Source organism: Malania oleifera, chromosome 5 (assembly GCF_029873635.1).
Source record: "Malania oleifera isolate guangnan ecotype guangnan chromosome 5, ASM2987363v1, whole genome shotgun sequence".
Taxonomy (NCBI): Eukaryota; Viridiplantae; Streptophyta; class Magnoliopsida; order Santalales; family Ximeniaceae; genus Malania; species Malania oleifera.
The window spans coordinates 91,096,243-91,107,414 of record NC_080421.1 but is presented as its reverse complement, the minus strand read 5'-3'; the positions used below and the strand labels follow the sequence as shown (position 1 = coordinate 91,107,414).

Below are 11,172 nucleotides of genomic sequence, written 5' to 3'. Positions count from 1 at the left end.
GCATTAGTTGTAATATTGCATGAGATAAAATTTATTCAACCTCAACACATTCCTAGCTATGACTGATGTTGATGAGAAAGCTAATATATGCCAAAGGAAATAAAAGCAAAAATGGTGCAGTCATGCTTGCAGATGGTTATTTCACAAACGGGCATGCATGTCCATGCCATCTCTGAGACATAACAACAGAATTGAAAAGCAAAACATTAAAAGAAAGGATTGAATCCTGCATTTTTTTTTTTTTTTCTACACAAGTTAAAGAAGGGGAAAACAAATTAAAACAAGTTTGAAGGGGGGAAGTTCTGCAGATCATGGAGTAGTGTGATCTCTTTGTTTGATGGGTACCCTTTTTTGAACTTTCATCTTGCCATGCTTGCATCAGCACAAGCAAGGGAAGTGTCCATATTCAGACCCAGCTGAATTTGTGGAGTGGCATTCACTTGTGCTTGTTTGGGTTTGCAGGCCACACCAACTTCCTGGAAGAAGAAAAATTTTAAAATCGAAGCCTGCAGAAATGAACCATCACCCACATTTGGCACTGTCTCTCTACTGTATAGCTACAATTATAAATCAGTGTGTGTGTGCAGTAGGAAAGGAATGAAATTAAAATTTAAATCTGTGTGTGTGCAGTAGGAAAGGAATGAAATTAAAATTTAAATCGGAAGCATGAAGAGATTAAGAGTTAAATTTGATTCTGTTTTCATTCCTATATATGTATCAAATTGACATGTCATGCTTACTCTAATTACATTGCTTCCAAAACCAACATAAGAGCTGGGAAGAACAGAGTTTTTCGTTTCTTATTTTTTTTTTCCCTTTTTATTTTATTTTTTGATGATTTTTTCTCTCAAAAAGTAAAATTAGCAGGTATATATACAACACTTTTGGTAAACTATTTTTTTATAAAAAAATTTAAAAGCTATATCTTAATGTTTTTTTAAAAAAAATAAAAATTGAAGGCAACAGATTTTGAGTTTTCAAAAAATTAAACTAAACTTTTTTTTTTTTTAATGATGATTATATCATACATTTTGCTCTACAAACATTTTTTTTTTTTCATGTTATGAAATTATTTATGCATACATTAATTATACTTCTTAGAATGACATTTGAATTATTTTAAATATTTTTAAGCACCCTATATCTTTTTACCAAATACAGGTAGAGTGAATAACTTTTATATATCTTTATGACACTTTCTTTTTTACTGAGCCAAAAATATTTTAACAAATCAAACTCTTTTCTTTTCATTACATGCTTTTCAGAAGTTCTTTCTAATTTGAAACTGTTTTTAAAATCTAACAATTTAAATAATTGTCTAACGAAGCGATTCCCTTTTGAGAGTTTATCCCAGTGAATTATAGGAGTTTGTCAATAGACGGACAACTTTCACCCCTGATTTCGTGTCTCACCGTAGTATCTAGAGTAGCGCGATGGTGGCTCAAGTCCCAGAATTATAAAAAAAAAAAAAATTGAATAAAGTCTAATGGGGGATCATCACACGAGTTCTCTAATTAATTAAAGTTAGTTAATTATCCTTTTCTGTTTTAATTACTCAAGGAAACCATCCTTTGAAATAAATAAATAAACTTGTTATGAAGTGTTTAGTATTAATTTTCACGTACTCGTTGTCACCTCGTGTCAGTCATCCATGCATGCATTACGTTGTCTCTTAATGATCACTCCATCATCTTCTAGCTTGGATGTCCAAATCAATGATGGATCGATCGACACCGTCGATCATTCATCAAGAGAGTGCTTGGCGGAGCGGTAAAGATCGTATGGGGCCCACAGGTGGTCCACCGCGCAGGGCTTCCTGGAATCCAATCGCAGCCATGGCTTCCCCTTCCCACTCCAATGCAGCAAGCTGATGGGCCCCGGGTGAAGGCTCCTGCACTTCCCCTCGATGTTATCTCCCCCCAGCCCGTGCTGGTTCCACCGGTGATCCACCGCCGTTATGTCTCCGGCTAACACCAGAAGGAATGGCGGCAGCGACCCCAGCTGATATATCCTCTTCTGCTTCTGCACCCCCATCCACTCCTCCACCTTCTCCGTGTAACTCCCCCTCCTCCACTTGTTCACGTCCATCACCATCACTCCCGTGTTGAAGTAGCACGGCCGCCGCCCCTCGAAAGTCCCCGCCAGCCCCGAGTCCCCCCAGAACGCCGATGTGAAGTACTCCGTGAAGTTCGCGTGGCAGTACTCCGGCGCTGCCACCACCTTCCCACCCATCTCCGCCTCCCACAGCTTCCCCACGTCGTCCACCACCACTAGATCCGAATCCAGGTATATCACCCGCTGCACCTCCACCGGGATTATGTCCGCCAGGTAGATCCGTGCGTAGTTCAGCGGCTGGTCCAACGCCTGCCGGATCGACTTCGATATCTTGCCCCTGACCCGGGCCGAGTCGAACCGGTAGACCCGGAAGTTGAGGTAGGGGAAGGTGGAGTTGATGCTGGAGAAAACCTCCGGGTTGAATCGGGCCCACAGGAAGTGGAAGACCACGTTCTCCGGGCACGTCGAGTGCTGCAGGATGGAGAGCACCGCCGCCATCGTCCCCCGGAGGTAGTTGGCGTCGAGGGTCATGGCAATGTGGATGGGGTCGGAGTCCGGTGGGCCGCACGGCTCCCCGTTGCGGAACTCCGGGGCCTCCCGGAAGGCTGGGACATCTGAGGACGGCTTCCGGACAACACTGAGGTGGATTCCGCCACCACCGGTGGCAATGGCGGGGGCGAAGCGGTGGAGGAGGAGGAGGAGGAGAGGGATGGAGAGGAATGGTGGTGGGGTCCAAGGGACCATCTCCTCTGCTGGCCCTTTGGCTATGGAAATGGGGAAGAATTAGAGGAGCAGAGGGAGAGAGAGAAGAGAGAATGAGAGTAGTGGCAGCCATTGGAGGCTGCAGGTTGAGCGAAGGTTTAGGAGATTGTGATAAAAAAGGATAGGAGAGAGGTTGGTGGTATTGTGAGGAAGAGAAGAAACCTCGGATGCTACCCATTTTGATCCATTATCACATTTACGACTACTGCATGCAGTACATTTATTTATTTCTTTATTTATTTTAAGAAATAAGTAAAATTAATTAAATGCATTACGTAATTTTTAAATTCGATCACAAATCGCACTATATCTAAAGTTGAATTCTGCGTGCACATAAATTTTACTTTTATGTGTCTAGTTTAGATATTAAAATTATAAAAGAAACAAGTTGGAGGATGTATACTTAACATCAATTTTATTAACAAAAAGCTATCTTACTAATAATTTAAGATATTAAAGTTAATAATAATTAGTTTTTTATTATTTTAATTATTTAACAATGGAATGGAGTGACATATTATATATACGTATATATAGATATAGGCAAACATAACTTAGTCTACCTAGGTAAACATAATATATTCTAGTGTATGTCTGAAATACATCCGAACATAAATTTTTATTAGGTTAATCTTTGGGGGAAGATGAGATCTACTTGAAGTGGCAAGTCTAGGGGTGAGCAAACGGTCGGTTTGACCAAATTCGGGTAATTAGTCGAATTAACCGAAAAATTCTAGTTAAATAATGTTGTTAACCGAACCGATCGAACTACTGAATCACACCCAACCGAATCCGACCGAATTACAATTCGGGTAATTCGGTTAACCAATTTTAACCAATTTTAACCGTATTTATTCAATTATACATTAAATAAAAATTTCATAACTAATTTATTTTAATAGTTGTGTCAATGCATTTACTCTATCACATAGGCATATTTATTTTGAGGTGCAATAATATTTATTTATTTATTTATTTTTCTGGTGCAATGGTATTGAATAGTTGTATGGAGATGCTGTTGCTGCAAGCCTGCAAGCGCTGGGGCGGTCGGCAAACCTGGTAACGAACAGTCGAGTACTGAGTCAGCTAGTTAGAAGCTGGTGCCCACCACGGAACCCAAGTACCCAACCTGCTCCGGCAAGGCTACCACAACCTCCAGTAGTTCGTGGAGGACAACTGGAAGCGCGTGTGGGTGATCCTGTTGTGGCTCGTCGTCTGCACCACCCTCTTTACCTGGAAGTTCATCCAGTACAAGCATTGGGCGGTGTTTGACGTCATGGGCTTATGCGTCACCACCGGTCCACCACCAAGGGCGCCGTTGAGACTCTCAAGTTCAACATGACCCTCATCCTCCTCCCCATCTGCCGGAACACCATCACTTTCCTCTGCAGCCGCACCAAGCTCGGCGTCGTCATCCCCTTCAACGACAACATTAACTTCCACAAGGTATATCCATGTTCATAATAAAAAACAATTATATTCATAATTTATACTTAAAATTTAATTAATTAATAATTCGGTTAATCGGTTAACCGAATTATTTTTTGTTGTTAACCGAACCGAAACCGATTAACCAAATTTTTGTAAAATCCCAATCGAACCAACCGAACCAAGTTTTTTACCTAAACCGAACCGACCAATTTCGGCTTATTAATTCAGTTTTCACTGAATTATGCTCACCCCTAGGCAAGTCCTTGATTTAGCCAACATAAATCATACTTCTGTAATGATAAAAATACTTCAAGAGAAATGTTTTTCTTGTTTAAAATTTTGTATTTGATCTATATTTTCAATCGTCCTTCAATTCACATTAAACATTAATTCTGTTCGCACATGGTATGTAATTATATTGGAGACCTCAAATTTAAATATATATGTATTGAAAAATTGTAGAGAAAAAAATTTAAGTGGATAGGAGGTAGGTTAGAAAATTTTAGCCAAATGATCAGTAAGAAAATCATGAGATTGTGATTGAGTAGTTTTATTTTTATTTTTTAGAATAAATCACCCTTTCATGTAACTTATTGATTGTTCAAGACTCTAGTGAGCAAAACATGATAATTCCTTGCGACTTACATGCAATTATAAAGAAGACATGCTTTTAATGAAAGAATAACGGGGGAAGAAGCACAAAAGAGAACAGAGAAGAATTGCTGGGAATGCTATATCATTGATTGTATTGCATTGAATGTTTTACATGATGCTGCAACTTTATACAAGAATGATGAAAAAAAAGACAAATCTTAACTAACCAAAGAATATTCTAACGCTATACAGCTAGCTTAACAACCTATAAATTTTCATAATGGCACAAAGACACCTCAGCTAGGAATGGGACTATTTAGTAAATTTTTTGAACAATTATCATATGATGTAACAACCCGAAAATTTTAAAAAACCAAATAACATGATTAACGACACCATCAAATAAATGCTCTGATATCATGATTGTTATATCATAAAGAACCCAGTGGGGTTCGAGGTATCACTGTCCATAGCATAATTAAACAAACAACGGAAGCAAATATTTTTCCTAATAGCATACCTACCAGAGTACCAACTAGGACATCTACCAGTCCCAAAATAATACATATGACCACCCCAAATATCCAAAAACATCTAACAAAAACCATACAGTATCTTGTCCACACTCACCCTTGGTGTGATGGTTTAAATCCCACCTTGGAGTTCCTAGGCTCGACTTCTTGAAAGACCTGAAAAGTTAATATTTGGGACGGGGTGAGACACCTCTCAGTAAGAAGAAATATATTATTATTAGTGCGTAACAAATAAGTTCTATTGTGACAATTATTTATATATGTCTCTTAGATTACCCCTAAATATACTCAACATCGATATAATCAATATAATGCAGTTAGATAAGTCTACTAACATAAGTTTTATGACATATCGCACACAAGGTAAAACAGTTTATAATAAATCTACTAATGTAAGGTTTACGATATATCACAAACAATATAATGTAGTTCAATTACATCTACTAACGTAGGTTTTATAACACATTACAGATAATTAAATTTACACTTCTATATAGCACTTGTATATGCCACACAGACCTTCTCCTTCAATTTATATGCCACACAATCTTTTGGCATCAGTATAGACTTCACACAGAGTTTCTATATTGAGCATCATCACTTCAATTTATTCGCCACACAGGCCTTCGACATCAATATAGACTTCACACAAAGTTTTTATACTGAGCATCGATACTTCAATTTATTCACCACACAGGTCTTCGGTATCAGTATAGACTTCACACAGAGTTTCCATACTGAGCATCACCACACCAATTTATACACAACATAGGCATTCGACATTAGTATAGACTTCACACAGAGTTTGTATACTGAGCATTACTACTTCAATTTATATGCCACATAGACCTTCAACATTAGTATAGACTTCACACAGAGTTTCTATACTGAGCATCACGACTTCATATTTTTCAATCTAACTCAAATTCTAACTTAGACTAATGGAATTAAACTGTCATATCTCCATATCCATATCAAACCTGTCATTTTAAAATTTCACAGTAATCTCACTATATACATATATCCATAAACTAGTATTATACCACATACTCACAATATCATACCATAACAAGTTCACCAAATTCATATAAAATTTTTTGTTAATTGATCTCATACCACACGTTTATGCGTTAAAATTTTCATTTAAGTAATCCGCTGGGAAAAGTGCATATTTCTAAAATTTGGTACGATTGTTTTTTGAAAATTCTATTTAATTTTAAACATGAAATTTTTCCTAAAATGGAGGCACATGGCCTCTTGGTTATTTCCAAATATGTATAACGCTAAAAAACAACCATTCCATATGCCTAAATCATACAGAAATTCAAATACGACATATACATATAATATACTCAAATTTAATCGGTTCAAATTTTTTTTAAAAAAGCTGACATAATGTATTCCCCTTACCTGATTCCTGGAGAAATACCTGCAGGGATCCTAAGGCAGTGTCTGTGGTATTTGCACAAATCCTTGTATTCATATATTTTAGCTTAGTCAGTTAAATCCCGGAATAATTATTATCACTCATACGCTCCCATTAACCGGTTAAATTCTAAAAACGCGGGTATGATTCACTTTCCATATTTAAATTTAATTTCTAACATATTAAAAAAATACCAATATGATTAAATCCCCAAGGTTTAATCTAATTCCAAAATATTCTTAGAAATCTAATTTAATCAAATCCCTACAATTTAACTTAATTCCAAAATATTCCCCAAAAGTTCGATTTAATCAAATCCCCGCAGTTTCATTTAATCTCAGGAATATTTTCAAAAATCTAATATAATCAAATCGTGCAATTTAATTTAATCTCAGGAATATTTCCAAAAATCTAATATAATCAAATCCTGAAGTTTAATTTAATCCCAGGAATATTTCCAAAAATTTAATATAATCCAATCCTGCAGTTTGGTTTAATCTCAGGAATATCTCTAAAAATCTAATATAATCAAATACTACAATTTAATAAATAAACCATAATTTTCATACCCATAATATTACTCAAAAAATAATATACAATATTCCAGTAATTATATACCATGATTTAACTGGGTGAATTTCTAAAATAACTGATATAATTTGTACTCCTTACCTTAACTTTGGAGTGGTGCATAGGATCCCCAAATAAAAAATTGTTTCCAATTAAAATGATGAGGATTGAAGTTAGGACCGTGTAGTGGTGTCTGATCGTCAATTTGGCTGAAGATTTAAGAGAAATTGAGGAGAGAAAGAGTTTACCTTATCCCAGGAGTGGTGCCTACGACCCGCTAATCACGAATCCACTCTAATTAAAATGGAATTTAGTGGTATTTTTCGTTCTTCAATTGGCCAATAATTCACCAAGAAAATGAGAAGAGAGAGAGAGGGAACGCGAGGAGAGAGAAATGAAGGAAGAGAGAGATTCAAATCTCAAATTTACTTCAGGAGGTTATATATATAATATTATATTAGATTATATTAATATATTAATATATTATATTATATTATTTTAATTAATAATAATTAATTAATTTAATTTAATTTAATTTAATTTTTATTATTTATTTATTTTTATATTTTTTTTGGATCACTACATATGAGGTTTGTCCATCTGATATAGGATCTGCCAACATATCAGCATCTTTGAGGATGCCACGTGTTGCTGCATTTGCAGGAGATAAGCTGATGTTGGACTGCTCTAATACCCCCCTCGGGGGCACGATGAAGAGTAGACGTTAGCTACTCCCATCTTGGAGATATGTGAGTAGAATAAATGAGAGGGCAATGACTTGGTAAACATATAGGCAAGCTACAATTGTGTAGTAACATGAGTAGTCCGAAGTGTGCCTTTTTGTATCTTGTCCCTTAGAAGATGACAATCCACTTCAATGTGTTTTGTCATTTCGTGAAACACCAGTTTAGATGCAAAATGCAATGCGACTTGATTGTCACAAAATAACTCAGTTGCTTGAGGGTGAGGGATGGCAAGATCAGCCAACAATTGTCGTAGCCAAGTGAGTTTAGTAGATATGGAAGTCATAGCCTGGTATTCAGCCTCGGCAAAGGACTGGGATACGACAGTTTGTTTCTTGGACCTCCAAGAAATGAGAGATTGACCCCACAAAACACAAAAATGTTAGTTGGGGGGTGTAATTACGCGCTTAAACTGCGTAATTAAGTGGTTTAATTTATGCATTGGGGTGTATATTTTTAATTAAATACCTAATTACTCTTTATATTTTAATACGGTGTCCTATTTATAATATTTGGATTTTATTGAGTAATTTATGAATTTTTGATATTTTTTATTGCAAGAAAATTATCAGAAGTTAAAATCGGTATCAGTTCGTAATTCACGCATAATTTTTTCATTCGAACTCCAATCGAGATGATTCAAAATTTTGGAGAAAGCTGAGAAAAAGCTCTACAATGTTTATGTTTTGAGCATTGTGTTGGGTGTCCCTCTTTGCGGGGCACATATCTTGAAAAAGTTTTTTTGTTAATGCTTTGTTGGCTTCTCAAAAAAGGCATGTCTGGAGCATGTCCTTTGGTATTCTCAAAAGGCCATGCGCAGCAAGTAGCTGCCCTAATTTTTCTCTCCATTTAGAATTTCGATACATAGTAGCAGCAACTCTTGGATAGCACTTCTCTCCATTCTTTTTTTTTTTTTTTACACACAGCCAACGCCTACAGCACTCTTCTGGCCTACAGTAGCTCATCCTCATGCCAGCAGAGCAGCCGTTTATTTTTGTTGCAGCAACCTGCTGCTGCTTTCTTCTTCTTGCGACTCCGGCTTGCGTTTTATTATCAGTATTTTTGGGACCTTCTGATTGTGCTATTTTGGTTGGTTCTTTCTTTGGGAGTTTTGTTCAGAATAATTGGTGAGAGCTTTCCATCTTACTACATTTATTTATACACTCTTGTGTATTTGTAAGGCTTATGCCTTTTGTATCCACTTTGTACAACATATTTGGTGATAGTAGATTTGGACCGTCGTGCCCTGTGGACATACCTCAACAGTTGAGGGAACCACGTTAAATTTTGTGTGTCTCATTTTATTTATTCATTTTTGCATTACTCCATTGATTTACTTGTGGGAATTAGTTCATATATAATATAATATTTTCCCTAAAAGTGGTATCAGAGTTGTGTTATTTGTATGCATTAAATTTGTGTAAATCATGGATGGTAATGTTGGCCATATGATTAGCTTCAACGGAAGCAATTGGGTAACTTGGAAAATAAAAATACAAGATCTTTTATTTTGCAAAGATTTGGATGGGCCTATTGATGTTGATAGCCGAAAGCCGAAAGCCTAAAGACATGAGTGATGATGAGTGGAATAAGCTTAATAGGAAAACCGTTGGTGTTATCCGGCAATGGATTAATGATACTGTTTTTCATTATGTTTCTACCAAAACTTCGGCACATGAATTGTGGAAAAAACTGGAGGGTCTTTATGATAGAAAGTCGGCTACAAATAAAGCTTTTCTTTTCCGAAAATTGGTGAATTTGAAATATAAAGATGGTGGTCTTATTACTGAGCATTTGAATGAGATTAAAAATATTATCAATTAGCTTACTACTATGAAAATATTTTTTGATGATGAATTGTAGGCCTTAATGCTTCTTAGCTCTTTGCCAGAAAGTTAGGAGGCTTTGGTTGTGACTGTTAGTAATTCGGCTCCCAATGGAATTGTTACTATGAATTAAGTAACTAGCAGCTTGTTGAATGAAGAAATTAGAAGAAAATCAGTTGGCTTTTCTCATTCAGAAGTATTTATGACAGAAAATCGGGGGAGAGGCAAAAATAAAAGCAGATATTCTCACCGTAATGATAAATCAAGAGGTTGGTTCAGCTTAGTTTCGAAAAAAGATATTGAGTATCACTATTGTCATAAAAAGGGGCATATGAAGCAGGAGTGTAGAAAATTGAAACTTAAGGAGCAAAACAAAGAGAAAAATTTTGAGAAAAAGCATGAAGACACAACTTCAGTTGCATCTGATGGTGATCTCATGGTTCTTTGTGATGAAAGTTGCATTAATTTGACAAGTCAAGAGACTGATTGGGTTATTGATTCCGGTGCGTCATTCTACGTCACTTCTCGGGGAGATTTCTTCACTTCCTATTCCAAAGGAAATTATGAAGTTGTTCGGATGGGAAATGAAAGTTCGTCAAAAATTGTTGGCATGAGAAATGTTTGTTTGGAAACAAATTTGGGATGCAAGTTGGTGCTTAGATATGTGAGACATGTACCTGATATTCGACTAAATTTGATATCTACCGGAAAGCTTGATGCTGAAGGGTTTGGCAACCATTTTGGTAATGGAAAATGGAAGCTCACAAAGGGTAAGTTAGTGGTGGCTAAGGGCAAGAAAACTAGTACACTTTATATGATGTAAGGTAAAATTGGTAATGGTGTTGTGAATGAAATTGAAAGTCACTTTTCCACCGATTTGTGGCATAAGCGGCTTGGGCACATGAGTGAAAAAGGAATGCAGTTTTTGTTCAAAAAGAAGCTCCTACCTGGGATGAAAGGTACCTCTCTTAAAGCTTGTGTTCATTGTTTGGTCAGTAAGCAACATAGAGCTCATTTTCGTACAAAGTTTGTTACTAAAAAATCTAATGTTTTAGATTTGATACATTTAGATGTATGTGGTCCCTTGAAAGTTAAATCTCACAGTGGTGCACTTTATTTTGTTACCTTTATTGATGATTGTTCAAGAAAAGTTTGGGCTTACACTTTGAAGACTAAGGATCGAGTCTTAGATGTGTTTAAGCATTTTCAGGTTAAAGTTGAAAGGGAGACTA

At 36.3% G+C, this 11,172-nt stretch overlaps 1 protein-coding gene across 1 annotated transcript; it reads right to left on the bottom strand.

Annotated features, from left to right (window-relative positions):
- Positions 1–1,740: 1,740 nt before the first annotated feature.
- Positions 1,741–2,703, bottom strand: LOC131155548 (probable galacturonosyltransferase-like 4). Its single transcript, XM_058108769.1, has one exon. It carries the CDS (start codon positions 2,584–2,586, stop codon positions 1,741–1,743), a length of 846 nt encoding a protein of 281 aa, XP_057964752.1. The 5' UTR covers positions 2,587–2,703.
- Between the last annotated feature and the right edge of the window lie 8,469 nt (positions 2,704–11,172).

Excerpts from the sequence above, each read along its gene's own strand:
- LOC131155548 (XM_058108769.1), bottom strand. The coding sequence starts at position 2,586 with ATGACCCTCGACGCCAACTACCTCCGGGGGACGATGGCGGCGGTGCTC.